This window comes from Acomys minous (assembly GCF_964271855.1).
Source record: "Acomys minous genome assembly, chromosome: 5".
Lineage (NCBI taxonomy): Eukaryota > Metazoa > Chordata > Mammalia > Rodentia > Muridae > Acomys > Acomys minous.
Window position 1 is genome coordinate 53,109,547 of NC_140494.1, and position 21,641 is coordinate 53,131,187.

At 34.2% G+C, this 21,641-nt stretch overlaps 1 protein-coding gene across 3 annotated transcripts in view; it reads right to left on the minus strand.

Annotated features, from left to right (window-relative positions):
* Window positions 1–8,659: 8,659 nt before the first annotated feature.
* Window positions 8,660–21,641, minus strand: part of CDH9 (cadherin 9) — an 80,745-nt gene continuing 67,763 nt past the window's right edge. For all 3 annotated transcript variants that reach the window (XM_084781818.1, XM_084781820.1, XM_084781819.1), the window contains exons 7-11: window positions 16,127–16,263; window positions 15,553–15,674; window positions 14,501–14,618; window positions 13,926–14,177; window positions 8,660–9,918 (exon numbers count right to left, since the gene is read on the minus strand). In XM_084781818.1, coding sequence (XP_084637944.1) covers window positions 9,431–9,918; window positions 13,926–14,177; window positions 14,501–14,618; window positions 15,553–15,674; window positions 16,127–16,263 — 1,117 coding nt within the window. In that variant the 3' untranslated portion in view covers window positions 8,660–9,430. The remainder of the gene's footprint in view (window positions 9,919–13,925; window positions 14,178–14,500; window positions 14,619–15,552; window positions 15,675–16,126; window positions 16,264–21,641) is intronic.

The window sequence follows — 21,641 nt, forward strand, 5'->3', positions numbered from 1 at the left end:
CTAAGTATCATGTCATAATTAGTATAATTAATAAAATATTCATTAAATCATGTAATGGTATTCATATAATTCATTTTGTTAGCTCACCAAAGCACTATATTTATTTGCTCATTGTATTTCTTCATTAATTAACATATATTTATCTTATATCCCAATTAGAACTTCTCCTCTATACTCTCTCTTAGTCCCTCCATCTTTCCTCCTCTTCCCTCCCCTTATGCACCCTCCTTTTTTCTTTTCAGAAAAGAGAGACCCCTGTGGATATCAAAAACCTTGAATTCAAAACCTTGAAGTTGTAGTAGGTAGGACTGGGTACATCTTATTCTATTGGCCATCCATTTAGGAGAAAGGGATCCAAAGGCAGTCAACAGAGTCAGAGACAGGCCTTGCTCCTGATGTTAGAGGTCCCACATGAGGACCAAGTTGTACGCTGTTACATATGTGTAGGGGACCTAGTGCCATTCCATGCATGCTCTTTGGTTGGTGGTTCAATCTCCGTGAGCACCTAGAGGCTCATCTTCTTTGATTCTGTAGGATTTCTTGACCTCTCTCATTCTTTCGATCATTCTTCCCCTTCTTCCATAAAGGTTTTCCCCCGAGCTCTGTCTAATGTTTGGCTGTGGAACTTTGCATCAGTTTCCATCAGTTGCTGGGTGAAGCCACTCAGATGACAGTTATGCTAGCCTCCTGTCTTCAAGCATAGCACAGTATTATTAATAGTGTCAGGGGTGGGCTCTATCTCATGGCATGGGATTCAAGTTGAGTCATTCAGTGGTTGGTCATTCCCTCTTTATCACTAAACCTCTCATAGGCAAGACAATTTGCAAGCTGAAGTTATTGTGTCTGGGTTGGTCACCCCATTCCACCTTTGGAAGTCTTGTTTGGCTGTAGGAGGTGGCTGTTTCATGTTCCATATCCCCTATTTCTAGAAGTTCCAATGATGCCTCCACGACACTGATTCCAGATGTCTCTCCCTTCATCCTCCACACACTTTATTGTGCCTGTTTCCCTGCACACGCAGCTCTCTCTCTCTCTCTCTCTCTCTCTCTCTCTCTCTCTCTCTCTCTCTCTCTCTCCATTCACTCCACATATCTATTTTATTTTCCCTACTTAGTGAGATTTAAGCATCTTCCCTTGGGTTCTACCTATTACTTAATTTTTTATGGTCTTTGGATTGTTGCATGGTTATCCTGTATTTTGTGGTTAAAATTCACTTATAAGTTAGTACCATGCATGTATTTCTGAGTCTGGGTTATCTCACTTAGGATGATATTGTCTAGATCAATCCATTTGCTTGCAAATTTTATGGTGTCTTTGTAAGCAGTACTCCATTGCATAAAGGTGCCACATTTTCTTTATCCATTCTTCAGTTGAGGGACATCTAGTTTTTTTTTTCCCCAGTTTCTGGCTATTATGAAAAAAAGCTGCTATAGTCATAGTTGAGTAAGTTTCCTTGTGGTATGCTGGAGTATCTTTTGGGTACATTCCCAGGAGAGTGGTATAGCTGGGTCTTGAGGTAGAACAATTACCAATTTTTTGAACGAACACCAGATTAATTTCCAAGGTGGTTGGATGAATTTACAATTCCGCTAGCATTGGAAAAGGTCCCCCTATCTCCACATCCTCACCCACATGCACTGTCACGTAAGTTTTTGATCTTAGTCCTTCTGACACTTATAAGATGGAATCTTATAGTCATTTTGATTTCATTTCCTTCATATTGGGAGCATTTGTAAGAGGGAGTGTTTGCCAAGGTGATAGGGATGCAAACAGTTAGAAGTGGCCTATATTGTACATTAACTTCTACTTTCTTATGCTGAATGAGAGGGTACAATGTTGGAGACCTAAGCCTTAATTCTGAGCAAGTATTCCTAATGAACTAATTGACTACCACTTCTTAAAGATTAGCATTTTATGCTTGGAAGTAAGATTATATATGTTGTATTGTACAACCAAGACCTTCAGTGGAATATACACTTCCCACTTATCCTTCAGCATCATGTAATTCTAGAAGCTGGCCCTGTTTCATTGCAAATGCTCAGAAAATGTCTTTTTTTAAATTTTTTTATTAATTTATTCTTGTTACATCTCAATGGCTATCCCATCCCTTGTATCCTCCCATTCTTCCCTCCCTCCCATTTTCCCCTTATTCCCCTCACCTATGACAGTTCCTGAGGGGGATTACCTCCCCCTGTATATGCTCATAGGGTATCAAGTCTCTTCTTGGTAACCTGCTATCCTTCCTCTGAGTGCACCAGGTCTGGCAGAACATTTTCCACAGTTGAATGGAGAGTGGGGTATGACTTTCACACGTACTCTGGTGCCTCATAAATGTTTTGTTTTTAAGGCTTCAGTTGACTTCCCCCTTTTAACTACTACTGTTTGCCAAGGCTCTTCCTGGGGAGATGCTATACATGTTGACTCATCCCAGATACTAAGTCTAAGAAAGTCTGGAGTATGCATAACACTAATGTCCAACTTGGTGAACCAATGGATTTTATTAGGATTATTTACAGTAATATGAATGGGGGGGCAGCTACTAACAAGAACATAAATGTCGCACAGAGAACTACATGACCAAAGCCCATCTCAGCTCACAGAACTGGAAACACTGAACACACTGAAACTCTGAAGATCACAATAGGTTGGGTGTGTCCTTTGCAAGTACTTGGTCTATATCTCTTCCAAACAGCTTGGATGACTGCTGCTTCTTCCAGGCACCTAGTAAGGTCTCAAGGTCTTCTTTACAGCTTGCTTGTCTGAGAATCACTCATAGCAGATTTATTGAATACCGTGGGATAGATGGTTCTAGTAAATCTCATTTGTTGCCTGGACTTTCTGAAAGTAGTTTGAGTTTACAACCTTCTTGCTTAAAGAACTTTCTAAAGGACAGAATGTTTAAATCTTCAAAGAAATTTTTACACAACACTCTACTTGTGGGCAAAAAGTTTAATTTTAGATACATTAGTATAGAAATCAAATTTAAGATTATTCTTCACACACATTATATATATTTCTACTAAATCCCCCTCAGGAACAGTCATAGGGGAGTGGAATAAGGGGAAAATGGGAGGGAGGGAAGAATGGAGGATACAAGGGATGAGATAACCATTGAGATGTAACAAGAACAAATTAATAAAAAAAGAAAGAAAAAAAAGAAAAAACAACTCATTTATAATACAAGGTTTGCTTCCAATATTTTGAAAGTGAAATTATAGGCTGTTTAGGATAAGTAAGTTATATGGATTAATTGTTAGTTGATCAAATCATGGTCATATCAATTACTAGTCTATTTTTATCACAAGAAAATGTATCTGAGGTGCAACAGATAGATATATTTCTATAGAAAGATAAGGTAAGACAGATAAGGTCTTCAAAAATCTCAGAGACACACAGAATGTGGCATTTAAAGATTTATATATTTATTTATTTTAAAGATTCATTGACAATGAGACAGATTAACTCCTGGCAACACCCAGCCTACATGAAAGAAGATAATGAGCATCAAAGAACTTCTTTATGGAGATGGCTTCAGATGTGGCAAACAAGCCACTGGATAAAATGTACTTGTTTCTACCACAGACATAATTCAGCCTAAAAATGGGCAATCTTGGATTCAGGCAGAGTCAATGGCCAAACTCTGCCAAGACAAAATAAACAAATCCTCAACAGCTACTGCCTTACAACTATGTCTGTCAGATATATTGGGCCAAAAACACTGAAGATGATGCTCTAATATGATAGGGAGTTTGGATGACTGTTCAGACAGAAAACTGTTATTTTCTCATTGTGGAAGCTTCTATTCTGAACTTCCTGTCAACTCAGGTAATTAATTTTATTCCTTTTCAAGTCTCTGATAGGGTTGAAGACCAGATAGTTTAGTTTTGCAGTTAAGCTTATGTGATTAGGGGTTAAGATGTTTTTATGTCTTGATAGATGTTTTAATTTGATAATGATGAAATATGATAATATTGATTTACATTCAGAATTTTAGACTCAAGACAGGAAATATTTTTTCTGCAATTCTGCCAAATACAAGTAGCCAAAACACATGAATGTAACATTTATATAATTATTGATTGTTTCTTGGTTCTTCTTGCTGTAGGTAGTTTATTGTATCTACATGTAATAATATCAATGTATATGTGAAAATAAATAAATAAATAAAAATTTAAAGGCCAGAAATTCTCAACATTTTTTTTAATTCAGGCAAATTAAGTCACACAGTCCATAGTAGCAAAGTCTTTCTGGATATGTCTTCAACCAGGATAAAATATATGGTCTTTCCATTTGACTTGAACAATAAACCATTCAGCATTCATTCAGAGTTGTTCATTTTCCATCCAGGATGGGTGACTGAAGTGTGCCAGCCACATATACTCTTTTTATGTCCATTTATGACTATGACTTTGTTATTGACCTGAACTATATGTTATTCTTTTTTTTGTCTTCATTGACTTATTTATTTGTTCAGTTTTTAATTAATTTATTCTTGTTACATCTCAATGGTTATCCCATCTCTGGTATCCTCCCATTCTTCCCTCCTTCCCATTTTCCCCTTATTCCCCTCCCCTATGAATGTCCCTGAGGGGGATTACCTACCCCTGTATATGCTCATTTAACATATTTGAGCCACTTAAACCTTTCATCTTGATCGTTTCCCCTTACTACTTACTAAGAGCTAGCCAATAATGTTTAAGAAATTATGGCTAAAGTTATATAGTGTGCATTGCATGTTAAATATATCAAACTTACTTGTGTAGATATTTAATATGTGTTTAAAATGTTTTTGCAATATTTTGCCTTTATTTGGATATAAAAAGAATCTCTAAAAAGCTACTACAGAAAATAGCAAAAATTTTAAGATTATCTTGGATATAACAGAAGTATAAAGAAAATGTGTAAAATTTTGTAAGTAATTTTTTCAATAGAATTATTGGACAAAATACCTTGATTTTATAATCATATTTTATTATAATTTATTCACATGAACCTCAACTGAAATCCCTTCACTCTTACCTTCCTGTTCTCAACCTTTTCTGCCCTATTCCCTACCCCTAGACCTCTGACTGGTAGGGTCATCCTCCCCCACTATCTGATCACAAACTATAAGGTCTTATATGGAAAGCCTTCATCCCCTTCCCCTGTGTTTTCACAGGGCCCCTAATCCAAGGTGCAATGATCAAATTGTGGGCACCAGCTCTCAAGAAGCAGAGGCAGGTGGATCTCTGTGAGTTTGAGGGCAGCCTAGTCTACAAATGAGTCCAGGACAGCAAGGACCTCAAGAAATACCCTGTCTTTAGAAAAATAACTTGATTTTTAACGCTAACAAGCAATAGGGTAACATTATTAATGTTTGCTTTCAGTGCATTAGCTCAAATGATTATCTCAAAAGTGACAAAAGATTAGATGAAGTGTAATGTCATTTGGTAGGATTCATGAGTATTCTAGGTTTTATGTAAAAAATAAGAGAGCAATATAAAGATAAAATCATTGTAAAAGCAGTTACAGTTGCAAAAAGAAGGCTACTTCATTTCTTTCATGTGTTGGATTTCTTTGAAATAACATCCTTGTCCCAAAAATTAAAGATCATATTAGAGAACATTTTAATCAACATTTTTATTTTTTCTTCAAAATTTCACATGAGTTCCTTTCTACAGTAGTTTAGGTAAAATTTACAGCGTCAGCCAAGGGTACATTGTTCTAAATTGTAGTATTTCTTTCTATGGGATTCAAAATCTTTTTGTTTATAATTTTATATGAGTTCATAATATATAACCAAATATAGTTAATTATCTCATCTAAATATTGAGGACTTTATTCAATATATTTCAAAATCTTGATGCCTTTAATAAGACGCAGGGTCAATAACCTAGGTGCATCTTATATTTTACTTAAAAAATTAAGAATCTTTTGCTAAGATAGTTAAGTCATATTAGAAGACAAAGAAACAATAACCATTAAAGCAGAAACATTTTGAATGTTGCAAAATATTTATTTTGCATATGGCAAAAGAGAAATAAGTGAGTGAACTTGTATTTTTGAATAATTTATTTACCTAAGTCCTCACTAAGAAAGTGACTTTGGACATATGAAATGAAGGAAAAGAACAGTTACCTTCAGAGACCATAAAAAAAACACCATTTCAAGTAAGGTAACTATTTCACTCAATATGAGCATGAATGTCGTTTCTGAAGAAATACAAAGATCCCAGAATATAAGAAGAAAGCAAATTGACAAAACAGAAGCAAGACCAGAGCACTGATAGACACCCAGCTATACTGTTTCTTAGAGTCCTTTCTAACATCCACTACAGTCAATCATCAATTCGTAATATTTTTTGTATTTTTTTTACTTTATTAATTTATTCTTGTTACATCTCAATGGTTATCCCATCCCTTGTATCCTCCCATTCTTCCCTCCCTCCCATTTTCCCCTTATTCCCTTCCCCTATGACTGTTCCTGAGGGGGATTACCTCCCCCTGTATATGTTCATAGGGTATCAAGTCTCTTCTTGGTAACCTGCTGTCCTTCCTCTGAGTGCCACCAGGTCTCCCCCTCCAGGGGACATGGTCAAAGTAATATTTTAACAAACTATTTCTACTTTTAAACTTATCCAAAAAGAAACAAAGAAAATTAATTAATACAACCATATTTTGATGACAGTAAGGGATAGGAACAGAGTTTTAAAAACATTAGTATGCTGGGCATGGTGGCGCACGCCTGTAATCCCAGCACTCGGGAGGCAGAGGCAGGTGGATCTCTGTGAGTTCGAGGCCAGACTGGTCTACAAGTGAGTCCAGGACAGCCAAGGCTACCCAGAGAAACCCTGTCTCAAAAAACAAACAAAAAAACATTAGCATGTTGAAGGTTATTAACTAATGTAGATATAAGTTTTAGACTGTGGTTTCAATAGGTGATGTAGTCACAGTATATTACATCGGTGATTCAAAATATTTGCTAAAACATTTTTTATATGGGATAAAGTGGAATGAATAAAGCTCAGGGTAACTCAGGCTTATAGTGTACAAAATTAGTATAGAAATGTTACTAATTATCTGATACTTCTAGTAAGAGTGTAATGTATTATTTGGCAGCTTAAAATGAAAATTATCTGTTAGAATGGAAATGTGTTACTTCCAAAAACTCACACTAAAAATGCCAAATAATTAGTTGGATATATATTGAGATAATTAGATGTAAATAATCATGCATATATATGAGAAATTACATTGTATATATTCCATATATCATCTGAAATAGAAATGAAGATATAGGTAAGGATAGTAAATTAAAGAATCCATATGATAAATCAAAGGCCATAATTTAAAAAAAAGAAAAGATGAAAATCTGTACATTTCACGTTCAAGGAAAATATCTGACTAAATCTTCATTACTCTTAAACCAAATGTTATTTATAGTCCCACTATTTAATATCAATGTAAACGATGTAATGTATCAGAGATGGTGATGTAACTTGGGGTACAGCATTTGTAAATCATACATTAGGCCTTGACTTTGATTCCCCAGCACAACATTAGTTACAAACCAGCCAAAATTAAATTTATCACATATGAATGATGGTATTTGTCAGCTTATATTGTGACTTATTAAGAAGGTGGGCAATTTTTGACAAAGAAAAGAAGTATGATCTCCATGTGGATTGTTCTTTTGGTTTGCCCATTCACAGAAGCTGGACCAGCATCAGTCTGGCAGTCTTTCCCAGCTGGAGAAATATCTTTGTTCATCTCCCAATTTATAGACAATTCTAATCATTAGTAAAACATCATACTGCTCCCCGCCTTTAGGGCTTTAAAATTTTTTTCTCAAATTCTACGAGTTCTAGGCTTTTAGATAAAAATATTACTAAACACATTGATGCTTGCCAATTTAATATGTAATTGGATCGATTAAAATTACTTTGATCATATTCTTCCCTTCCTCCTAATTTTCTCAGATCCTTCTGTCTACTTATTCGCCCAACTTCATGTTCTTTTTCATTATCTTAAAAAAATCAAAACAAACAAACAAACAAACAACACTTCAAAATAAGTAAGGAAAAGAGCATCAGAACAAAACATAAAAACATACAAAATTCATGGAGTCTTTTCAGCTGGCCTGCTTTCTTAGACATGAGGTCTTCTATTGAGTGTGGTTGATATGCCCACTGACACACCATTGGAGTAAATGGATTTTTCTATTCCCAGCAAGGATCATTGCAAAATGCACCTAAGAAAGGGTTTTAGCCTTGCGTCCACTTCACCTTCTCAGCACTGGGATTTTTGTCTAGTATGAAACTGTAGAGATCAGTATGCATCCTTAACATGTTGCTAGTAACCATGAATACATTCAATAAATTTCTCACCCAACACACACATAATCCATATTCTCTCTCTCTCTCTCTCTCTCTCTTTCTCTCTCTCTCTCTCTCTCTCTCTCTCTCTCTCTCTCTCTCTCTCTCTCCATATCTCTTATAATTACCCATTTTCATTCAAAGAAACTATTTATAAAATAACCAAATGGTGAATATGTTTATCTTGGAAGCATCTATTACTTACCCCATTTATTCAAATACAATGCATTGTTTGATAAATCTTACAAAAACTCAGTTTATTGTCCACAACCATATATATATATATATATATATATATATATATATATATATATAATTTATATTCCAATCTATCACATATTCTATTCATGAGTAGACATTACTAGTTCAATAAACATTTGTCCACACGTAAATGTTGAAACAGAAAGAAGGACAATTCATACCTCAGCTCACACCTAGAGCTATATCCCTTTACATCGGTGATCTAGGCAGTGGATTCTCAGCTGCTTTTCCCTGAGTAAACTGTGTTTTACACTCAGAGAGATGATAAAACACTTCTGTCATGAGATCAACTGATCCAAGGAAGTAAGTAAAATGAATTTTTTATAAATATTAGTTTATTTCATAAAAATACAAAAATATAAATATACATTTATAAAAATATGAGTGAATTAACACAAAGACATCTTTCAACTAAATAAATTTGGCAGTAATAGTCACTCCTATTTCATAAGGTATATTTTCTTTCATATTAATTTACAAAGCAGTTGCACAATGTTTAATTTCATAGTATGTGTGACTGACAATCAGTTAAGAAAACATTTATAAATGTCCTATTCTAAGACAAGGCACAAAAAGCCTTTCAAGAATTTTTATTGATTATTAATGTGATATATTTTTCCAAGCTTATTAGGCAAAGAGGGTGAACAGCTTATTATTACTGTTTAAAAATCTATGTCATTAATACTCATTCACAGTAACTTACTGATTAAGCAAACCCTTACTAAGACAACACTTATGTATTGTTTGGAGTTGATTTTTAATACAGGCCACTCAATCTTTTACCGAAGACTAAACGTTGATCAAGTCATATAGGACTCAGTCCCGGTCACTGTCGTCCCCCCCATACATATCTGCGAGTTTTTTGAACCGAGGTCCCCAGTCGCTAAGGTAATCATAATCCTGGTTACAATCAGCTGCAAGCGACTCCAAGGAGCTCAGAGAATTGGCTACAGAATCATTCCCTTCATAGGCATATGTGGCCAGGGAGTCATAAGGAGGTGCACTCGGGTCTGCATCATTTTCTTTTAATCTCCGGTGGATAAAATCTTGTACGTCAATATTTTCCCACAGGGGTACAGTCCTCCTTATCTGAAATATAGTTTCTGGCATGACATCTCTTCTAAGTTTACTGTCTTCTCTTGCTTCTGGGTTCCTTAATGTGCCAATGTCAAAAGCCTGTGTGTCTTCCTCTCCACCACCTTCATCGTTATAGGTCACAATATTGTCCCGGACATCATCCTTTGAAATGATCAGAGGCTCCTTTTTCCGTTGCCTTTTCAATGCAGCAAACAGCACGACTAGAGCTATTAAATAGAGGTGAGGGGACAGTGAGATACCATGATTACAGTGAATAAGCACAATAGTGTATGTGAAGCTTAGAAATTCGTCTGGAGACATGGTGTAACTATCCAGGTGGAACAATAAAGAGAAACGTTGCATCACTTGTGTTAAAATTAAAGGAAACTAAAAAGGACAATTGGAGATATTTAAAGTGTTTGTAATTTACATTTCAAAGCCCATGAACAGCTGCCATTCAAAAATACTATTTATGATTACTGTACTTGATCAACTAAAATTAACTAGAATCTTCTTCTCACCAAATACACATTTACCCCTAATTTAAGAAAATACTTAATGATTCATTTATTATTATCAGAAAAAGTGAATAGTAAAAATGTAGGATTATGTATACAAATAATCTCTCATGTAGGTGTATATAAATATATAAATATTTATTATACACATATAAAATATACATGACTACTTATTTTATCTTATTAAATATTGAGCAAAGATTTATCTAAATTTCTTTACTTGTATGCTAAAGAATGCTTTTGGGAAAACCTGAAATGCAATTCTAAGACCTGAATATAATATTCAACTTCAAGTATAGCTTTCACTCTCTCATAGGATAGCTAAACTATCTCTGATTGTGGACATTCAGAATTGGCAGAGTCACATTGAAAAATTAAGTATCAAATAATAATTTAATTTTATTTACATATTATTCTATTTTATTACTTGTATACTTCTCTATGGATGTAGTTAAGCACTTTCCTGTAAGTCAAAATTCCAGTGTTCTCATTAAAGAAACAGAGTAAAATTTAAGGCATAAATTTGAAAACCATCTTTTTGTAATATTCATATAATTGGATACATTATGTGCCTGTGTACTTTTATTTCTGTGTTGTGTGTGTTTCTCTCTCTCTCTCTCTCTCTCTCTCTCTCTCTCTCTCTCTCTCTCTCTCTCTCTGTGTGTGTGTGTGTGTGTGTGTGTGTGTATGGACTCTGCAGCTTAACATTGATGGGTCTTACTGGTAACTGTTCACATTGTTTTGTGAGTCAAAATCTCTCACTGACCAGGAACTCACTAGTTGGTTAATTAGCTGTTCTTTAAACCTCCATCTGTCTCTTTCTTCACTCTTGCCTAAGAGCAATTGAGGCTAAAGGTGTGGTCAGATAGCCTTTTCCCTGGGTGCTGGTTTTCTAAACTGATGTCCTAGTTTAGTATGAAAAATATTTTACCAACTGAGTCATCTCCTCAATGTCTATAAGATGCATTAAATATTAAAAAATTAATATGAGCTCTAAAGTAAGAATTTATATTAGATATCAACCAATCATCTTACTTATACAAAAAGAAACAGTAATTAAATAAGAATATAAAAAAATTTTTAAGAAAAATTTTAATTAAGGATAAAATTTCACACAACCTTATTTAAATTGGAGAGAAATTAAAAAAACTGCATTTCATTTATTTTAGAAATCTAATGTGTTGCCAAAACTATTTTCAACCAGTCTTGATTGCGCATGTTTGTGATTCAAGCATTTTATAGCCTCAAGCTGGAAGACTGAATCCAGCCTAGGCTCCATACTGAGATCTTGTCTCAAAGGAGAGAAAAAAAGAAGGATGAAAGGCATATTTGTTAAAAGTAACAAAAAGTTTAGTTCTAGGTTTTCCATCTCTTTTGTTGAACTATGCTTTAATTTTATTATATTGTACTATTTTCTTTGTGGCATTGAGCTTTGAGTGTGGTAAGAAGGCAGGCTCACAGTGCCCTACATCTTCAGGTTCATAGGTAATCTCAGATAAATTACAGAAAAAAAAGTTTGGGGATTTTACCTTTATTCAGGTTCATCTAGCAGGTATTAAAAATAAACAATACACTAGTACTTTAAATTAAATAAAACTATAAATTTTTATTAAAATAGAAATAAAAAAATAAATAGGAAAATAGTTCTAAAATGCACTGAACATGAATTGTGTGCTAAAATGGAGTTAATTTGCAATTTAGAAATAAATGAATGGATTTTCCTCTCTATATGTAAATAAATGATAGATAAGTAAACCTATTTTAATGTTTCCTCAGATATGAATGTGTTATGCTTCACATAAATGGAGCTCTAAGGCATTCAGATTTTCCTCTTTGTTCTGTTAGGTAAAAAAATATCTTGCCTTATTTATTGGGTAGATAATAATCATTTGGTGTATGGTAATGCAATTCCAGCTACTAGATGGGGAAAGACACCAATTTTTTTACAAATGCATAATTACAATTTAGTATATGCTTTATATTGTTCACAAAACATTTTAATGGTAAAAAAATAGAATTTCGTATTTATTTCCATTATTAATATTATATTCCTCACTACAGGAGCAGTACCTGGGAGTAGTAAAACAATAGAAATCACAAACTTTTTTTATAGACTTATCATTTGACAGATACTTTTAAACTTTATAAAATTTAATTTGGCTAGATACTTTATTGCTATTAGCTACTTTATTTCTACTGACTTTTAATACTTAGTTTTGGTTTCAGCTTTCATGGAATCTGGTATTAAATCTAGAGCATCTTAATGCTAAAATGCTTTGACCTTAGCTTTATTAACAGTATTCTTCTGAATTAAGATGTTATGATAACTGAATTCATAAAATTCATCATAGTTCCAGAGGTGTCTCTATGAGCAGAATTTACACAATCTGTGCCCTAGAATTTAGTTCCACAGTCAAGTTTAAAGAAGCCCTCAACTAGACAGTAATGGTGCCTTAAGTAAGAACCACCCCGCCCCCATCTCAATAGCTGGATGCTAATCAAATCAAATGCTTTCCACTCACTTTTCTCAAATGCCTACTGGAGTTCTACAGCAGTATCTGGCCAAAGGGATTTTATCTAGAGTGCTTGAAAGGGTTTATAGTGAGAAGAAGCCAACATACATGAGCATAAACTTGGCCGGCTCTCCTGTCCTAAGTGTGAGTATTTTGGATGAATATTTTATAGACATATTTTTTGGAGTGGTTTGCCGTAAAACAACTGTTTAATTGAATTAAATCATTGCTGCATTTGTGTGTGCTTTGATAAAATGTGTGCTAACAAAAACATGGTTTTAATTTGGAAACTACTGAGTGGTGCATCTGTGATCAAAGCCTCAGAAAGACCTTTAAAATGCTGAGGCATTTTTTGTTTGTTTGTTTTGTATGTGTTTAATAATAGTTCTCTGAGGAGAGTATCTTAGGGCGGTTACACTAATGCCTGATATAGTCCTTTAAACTTTATATTGTTAACAAAACATTTTTAATTGTGATATACTCTTGGCTTTGAGAATAGAATAGAGACAGTAAATAGAGTAATTCTGGGTTAAAATGCCAAGAAATGCGTCTTAGAAACACCATTCAGGAGTTGGGGACACAGCTCAATGGATAACTAACATGCTTTACGAGAATGAGGCCATTAGTTCAGATCCCCAGCAGACACATATGAGGCCCGACATGGTGATAGAATTCTGTAGTCTCAATGGTAGAAATGTGAGAGTGCAACATCCCAGATCTCTAACTGCAAATCTTGCAAGTCTGTCAACTGAAGATCACAAGAGATTCAGTGTCAACCAAAAACCTGGAAAGCAATGGGCAGAGGCACCACATATGACTGCACACTTAGGTATGACCTCTAGATAAGTACTACAAAGCATGCAAACACAGAAGTGAAGGGTTTCACCTGGCATATTATTTAGCTATTGCTTAGTTGAGCAGATTTGATAGTATTAAAGTAATCATTACGTCAAAAGTCCTTAGAATTATGGCCATGTATACTCCATGATACCTCCATGCCATAAGTGGAACATGTGGTATTATATCTTTGTTTTAAAGCTTTTGGCAGCTACTTCTTTCTCCCACAAACAAAGATAGGGATGTTATGAACTTACTTTGGTAAAAATTTTATTAAAATGTTAACTATCTACAATTTCATATGCAATGTCTGGACAATGGAAAAGAAGACTTCGGGAGAGGAGGATTGAGAGACGCGTAGCTTACTCAGCAGGATGGCGACACAAAGGAGAATTGCGATGAGGGCTCCGGTGCTCAGGCCAGCAGCAAGCGTCAGGGCCTCTGCATTGCAGGACTGCATGTTCCCTTGGTTATCACAGGCACACACACGGATCGTGAGCGTGCCGGTGCTGCTTTGAATAGGATAATCGTTGTCAAAGATTAAAACTGGAAGTAGATAGGTGTTCATTTTAGTGCGGCTGTAGCCATCTTTTCGAGTTAGGATCCCCGCTGTGTTATCTGGAGGAAAAATAAATCAGGAAAAAAAATCTTCATACTCATTTTCTTCCCTTCATCCTTCTCTCTCTCTTCTGTTCTTTTTGTCCCTTGCAAACAACCTGACTTTCTGTGTCTGTTTTATTTTCTTTTTATTTCTTTTATTGAGATACGGTCTCATGTACCCAGGCTAGACCAGATCTCATTGTGAGGACCATGATCTTGAACTTGAGAAGTTCCTGAGAAAGTGATGGGATATCAAAAGAAGTTGCCACACCTTGTTTCATAGTCAATATAATTCCTTACCTTAATAGTCTATACTTTATAGTTTTATAAATGTCCTTTACCTTTGTTGTCTACAATTGTGAAGTTTGGGTTTAGAGGGACTTCTGGCACTGGCTCAAAGAAGAACTTGTGTCCTCGGGGAGGGTCATCTTTGTCCATTACACTAATTGTCTGAATCAACTGAAACCAAAACATATCCGTTAGTTTAATCTAATCTTGCAAAATACAAATAAAAATTTTTCAATAAAGAGTTTTTAAGTTTGTGTGTTTTGGAGGAGTTATGGCAATCTATCTTTGTATAACATAAATATAAATTTTAAAAAAGTGCTTTTATTCATCTATTGCTCTCATATGATAACATTTACTCAATAATGAAAATTCTCTAAATTAACCATATGGGGCTGTTCAGTGAATCTTTGTTTTAAACTTTCTGATGACTCAATTATCCACCTTTAAGAAAATTTGACTAATTCAATTAACATGATGCTTTTTCTAAAACTATGGTTTATCAACCTGTTTTATTTGCACTTAATTTTAATCTTCTTTCCTCATTAAAAAATTGTTCTTATAAAAAAATGGGCCCCTGAAAAGGCAAAAATAAATATAAAATAAATATTTTAAACTATATTAAAATATTATAGTATTAGTATCAATGCCCACATTCTTTTTAACTGTTTCAGGGAAATATTTTTACTTTTATTTAATTTTATTTTTATTAAAATAGTATGAAAACATTTAGATCAAGCCTTACTCTTCTGAACTACATAATGTAGGAAAACATGAACATAGAAACATTTAAAATTGTGTATTAAGGCAAACACTTAATACATATCAATTTTGACCTAAAATATATTCTTAAGACATTATTAAATATAACCCAATATCAGCTCATTTATAACTCTATATGAGAGCTTTTGGACATGCTATAAATATAATTATTTTCCTATAGTTATAAAAATGGATTTTAGAAATTCATATTTTAAAGATCACTGAGTGCTTTGGTGAGTGTACATAAATAAATATAATAATAGTACGACAAATGTCATGCAAACAAAGCAGTGATTTCTGTCTCCCAAAGTTAAATGTTTGTAAGGTTTATAATAATTGTATTTACCTGCCCAGATTTTGCATTTTCACAAACAAATGTTTCATAGTACATGGCAAATTCCGGAGCATGATCATTTATGTCGAGAATTCTGATGAAGACAGGAATTTGGCTACTTTGTTTTGGATTATCTGCAACAAGAACTTCATGTAAGGTTTCAGTGCCATGCGGAAAGGAAGCTGTAAAGCCAAGCATTAGTAACTTTGAGACTGACCAATTCCCTGCGTTCTCTAGCTCGTTTGGACGGCTGACAAATATCTCAACTTTAGTAATTGTCATAAAATGGAAAGCATGGTAAAAGAGGAAAATATAATGGAGGATAAGGAAGTAAAACAGACAATGTCCATAAGCTCATGTATCAATTTTGTGACGCTAAGTGCAATTCAAATCCATTAATGAAGGTAAAGCATATTTAAATTGAATTGTTAATCTTTAAATAAAAGTTGACAAAAGTATTCACACCCTCTGATTCATTTTATTTCTTAGATATGGTCAATATTTTGACAGTTTCTCAAAGGTCTATTCACTGTCATTTATTATTAATTTGGTCAACCATGCATAAATGGATATAGCTTGAACATACTTATCTCTGTGGCTGTAACGGTAATGTTATGCCAAGGGGATGATTCCCTGTCCAGGGGCTTCATAGTGAAGATAGAGCCATTTTCTGGGTGAATACTGAAAACCCGGTCCATATCAGTATGCCGGTCAACTGAGTATCTGACAGGAAAGAGACTCAAATTCAGCCCTCTCTGAAATGATATCTTTCTCTATTTCTTAAAGATACAGGAAATTCTTTTATTGATACTACAAAAACATGATTGTAAAATGATGGTAAGCTTCTTGGATTTTTATCCCAATGGTATCATTATAAAAACAATTTGAGGCTCTAACGATTCCCTTATGACTGTCATGTCTGGGAATGTGTTTAGAGCCATTTCATAAGTAATGGACAATTGTGTGTACCTTAAAGTATTAAGTGCTTTTTGATTTACTGTTTTAATCATAGCTGAGCCTTAAACTTATTCCAGAATAAGTAGTCATATTAACATCATGGTCAATAACAATGAATACATTTAAAATAGTTGTAATGAAGACATTAAAAAAAAAAGAACAACAAATGGCAAAAAAATGGTCTCACCATCACCTAGTGCCTTGCTTATTTTTCTAGTGTCTTCTTAAAGACACTTAAAAGAACACCGCATTCTCATGAATTAGTTCTGTGTATTTGTTTCTGTTGGTTATTTTTGTTTTGTGTTTTGTTGTTGTATTTTTTTGTTTTTCGTTGTTTGCTTGTGCACATTTTCAGACAGGGTTTTGGTAGCCAGGCATTGCTACTAACCATTTAGCCCAGGCTGTCCTTTAAAACTTGTAGTCCTGCCTTCCACCTTAAAATTATTGGAATTATTTTTTGAGGCATGTTCTTTGTATATAACCCAGGTTGACATCTGAGTTGCACTTTTCTATATTATCCTCAGTAGTTAACCCTGAAGCACAGATAGTAAACCTAGCAATTGTTTAGATTTTGTCATAAAGCATATGTGACCTTGGGTATTGATATGGACAATACAAAAATTTATCAAAACTTCTTTTAAGGCTTATTTTTACTTAATGTGCATTTATGTTAATCCACTGCATGCATTCTTGACAATTGTAGACCAGAAGAGGGGTATGTATGGAACAGGGGTAACAGAAAAGTGAAAGCAGCCTGGTTGATGCTGGAAATAAAATCCAGGTCAATAAGACATTTTTTTACACTGTAAATGCAATTCTTAAATTTAATTTTCCCAGTTTAATGAAATGTATGAAAGCACTTGTAAAATTTTACAATAATCTATGAGGTAATTATTTTTGTGTTCTTGATAGTGCCTCATTACAGGTTTTAAGACTCTTAGAAATATTAACAGATTCATCTGAGAGGAGAAAATGTTAAGATGTTACACAGCCTTCTATTTATTTATATACTTTATTCATTTTGTTTTATTTTAGTCTGGTTTTGAGGTAGAGACTCATGAAGCCTGTGTTTCTCTTGACCTCTCTGTGTATATGGGGCAGACCATATATTCTTATCTTTCTAAATCTTATCACGCAGTTTCTGGAATTACCTCTATACCTAGGAAACTCTTATTTTTAATAAATGTATGCACCATTATAAAAAATGATTTTTCCAATATTTATGATTCCCTTTTTATTAAGCGTTATAAAAATTAGCCTGAAAGATAAAAATAAAACATACTTGTGAAAGCAGGGAAATTAAAGCAAAATAATATAAACAACATACTTGTGTTGAATCAAGTGCAGTTCACAATATTCTCCTGTCAATATTTCTCTTTCTTGGTGGTAAAGGCCAGTAGTTAACCATTGTCTGATTATGCCCAAGAAGGGCTAGTAATTTAATCCCACTACTTGTAATGAAGGCCAAAAAGAAAAAAATACTTTTGCTCCCATTATCTTTTCTCTAGGGGTTAATAAAAGAACTACCTGACTATAGAAACAATAAATAATAATCATAACATTACAAAAGTAATGAACTGATGCACTCATAGTTAATGGGAGTTCAAAAGTACTTATGAACACCTGCCAGACCTCTACTTCAGTTTAACCTTGAACAGAAATACTTTTCAGCATATGAATTCATGGTGAAGAATCACTTTGACAATTTGGAAATAAGCTCACTTTTTATCATTAACAGTGCAAACTTCCTGGTCTATTTTTAGGCATTCCCCTCAGTGAAAATTATGTCCCATGATTTTTCAAAGCACAAAGATAATGTTCTTTTACAAAGCAGCCAAGTTCTATTTTCAACATGGAATTAGAACATGCTGAGTACCAATTAATAATAAATACATTGAATTACCATAAATGACCCAATAAAATGTGTTGAGCACTTAACACACAAAAAGTCTTTTCTGTGTCCCAGAATACAGTTTATAAAATCTGTAGTATTTTATTAATTTTTCTTCATTGAATTTTGAATAACTATCTGAGACAGACTACTTGAACGAAGTTTGTTTTGTTTGTTTGTTTGTTTTGGAATGCTTCCTGCAGAGAATGGACCAACTTACATTGGTCACATACGAAAATTCCAAATTCACAATATAATTCACACTTAGACTCAGAGCACAAACTTTGTGGTTTTCATTTCACTTATGTTGTATAATCAAACATTAAGAACATTAAAATCATTGTGTTTTTTCTTAATATGCAGGAGAAATGACCCCAATTACAAAATGATAGCTGGGATTGTTTTATTGTGTCAAACTCTGGAACATCTTATCAATAACTATGTTATTGTAGGCAAAATATGGATTTAATTTCCTGTACAATAATTTTTTTCACAATAGTAGACAGTGAAATTTGATTTTTACTGTTGAATAGAGGTTGACTATATAATGACACAACTTATAGCCTCAAAAGAAGGAATAAACATAATTTACGGAGATTAACAATTTTATTTTTCTGCCAGCATTATTGTACCCACAAAGACAGCATTTCAATGATTCTCTGTCTACCAAAATACCTGTTGTGTCATCCAAAATGACCTCATTCTGCATGCGACTCTCTTGCCATAGCTGCCTATATCTAAGTATTAAAGTTTCTACCACAACATCTTGGTCCATTTTCTTTTTTCTCACAATATAGTAAAATAAAGAAGCCTGGGAAACCCACGGATTTGGTGCAGCTCAAGTTGTACTCTGTGACCTTTCCCAAAACTCAACTCACTCTTTTGCCAATAAATTAGATTTGCTCCATATTTTCAACTGAAAGCAATTGGTTTTCTTCTAAAATAATCATTGAACTTTTCAAATGTTGAAATAATTTGAGGAGTTATAATAACAAATGACGTAAAACAGAAGTGGCAACAGCTGTTAACTGTGACGGTAAATACATGTGGCCAGTAGGACATATATGTAAGTCAACAGATTTGATAAACAGAATTATTGAATGGTGGATGAAAAATAGTTCCTCAGTTTTCCTTTAGAATGTGTTTCTGATGCTGAGTTTATCCTCCCTTTGCTTAGGGATTCAGCCTTACTTATTTAATCTTGTTCAATTACTGCTGTTTTTTCTTCCCATTCATTGGAGATCTAAAGATGGTCTCATTACAGTTCAATTGTAATGGATTTTTCTGCCTTCTATTTGCAGATACATTTTATTTACTGAAAGTTTTGGTGATATAATTGAAAGAACATCATAATTATTGAGGATTTAAGTGAAATTGCACCTCAATCACATGCCCCAAACCTGAGTTTTAACAAAAACTTGTAAAATGCAGATATATCAGGCACCATTCTATATTATGAAAAAAGGATGAACACTGTATTGTTCATCTTTTTAGCAAAGCCATCTTTTTGAAAATTTATCCCCGGAAGTTACCATATTTAGGACAGATATATACAAATATTCAAAAATTCTGAAGGTCTTGAATATTGTGCTATTTATGTGGTAGTTCCATATTGATACAGAATCACGTAGAGATATTTAGTGATGGGAAATTATCATTAACAATATAACTTTATAAATAACCAATTAATCATTTTGGAATATAGCTATATTATTTTACTGAAAAATGATTTTAATAGAAGACGAAAATAAATCTGAAAACTAATGGGTGGAGAATAAAGTATGATTTATTTACTATAAAACTGTCATATACCCAAAAGATATTCTATCATACCAAAGAACACTTGCTTAACTATGTTCTTAATGACTTTCATTATAATAGCCAGAAACAGGAAATAATGTCCTTTAACTGAAAAATGAATAAAGAAAATATGGTACATTTACAAAATGAAGTTTTTTCTCAACTCTTAAAAAATGTGTCATTAAATTGGCAGGCAAATGGGTGAAACTAGAAAAGATCATCCTGAGTGAAGAGTGAGGTAACCGCAGGTCCAGAAAGACAAATGTGGTATATACCCACTTATAAGTGGATACTAGGTATAAGTAAAGGATAATCAAGCTATAATCCACAGACCTAGAGATGCTGAGTAACAAGGAAGCTAAAGAGGGAACACATGAATCCCAATGTGAAGGGGTTGTGGAATAGATATAGGACGTGGACTACGGTAGCAGACAGCCTGGTGTCGGGGTGAGAACAGGAAGGATCAAGTGGGAGGAGAATGGATGGAGAGAGTATTGAAAGAGAGTATTGGAGTGGGTAGGAGTCATCTCTGGGATGAGCTAAAAAGGTAGTGCGGTGGAAATTTCAAGGAATCGATGAGGGTGACCATAGTTAAGACACATAGTAATGGAACACATGGAGCCGGAAGTGGCCATCGTCTGTAACCAGTGAAGACTTCCAGTAGATGGACTGGCCACAACCCAGCCACAAATCCTTCAACGTACAAATTGAAGAATATGTATGTACTTGGGTATAAAGATGGTGCAGAAATTATGGAAGTGAAAAGGAATGAGTGGTCCAGGTTGAGACTCATCCCATGAGAGTCTCCCGTGACACTGCATGGAAGGCTAGTACTCAGATGCTGAATACCCAAGAAACCTAGGATAGAACCAAACATAATGGGCAAAGAGTCAATAAAATTATTCGTAATAATATTCTGCTCTATATTACTGTCTAATCCAATGGTTATCAGAAAGGCTTCACCAAGAAACTGATGAAAACAGATGCAGAGACCAAGAGTCAAATATTAGGTGGAAATTAAGGAATCCTTCAGAAGAAGGGGGACAAAGAATTGTAGGAACCAGAGGGGCCACACCACAAGAAATATCAAAGAATCAGCTAACCCAAACTTATAAGGCTTACAGAAACTGAACTCTCAACTAGGAAACCTTCATGGGACTAACCTAGGCCCTCTGTATTTTTGTTATAGTTGTGCAGTTTGATGTTCTTGTCACTTTCCTAAGATTTGGGAGCAGGTATTGTCTCTGACTCCGTTGACTGCCTTTGGGGCACTTTTTTTCTTACTGGATTCCTCTTCCAGCATTAATAGAAGATGAAATCCCCCCTCTTAATGTAAGTTGATATGCCGTGGCTGCTTGATATTTATGGGAGTCCTACAACTTTATGAAGAGCCAGGAGGAGGTATAGATACAGGTGAGGTGACAGGGAGGGGTTGGGGAAAAAGTGAAGGGAA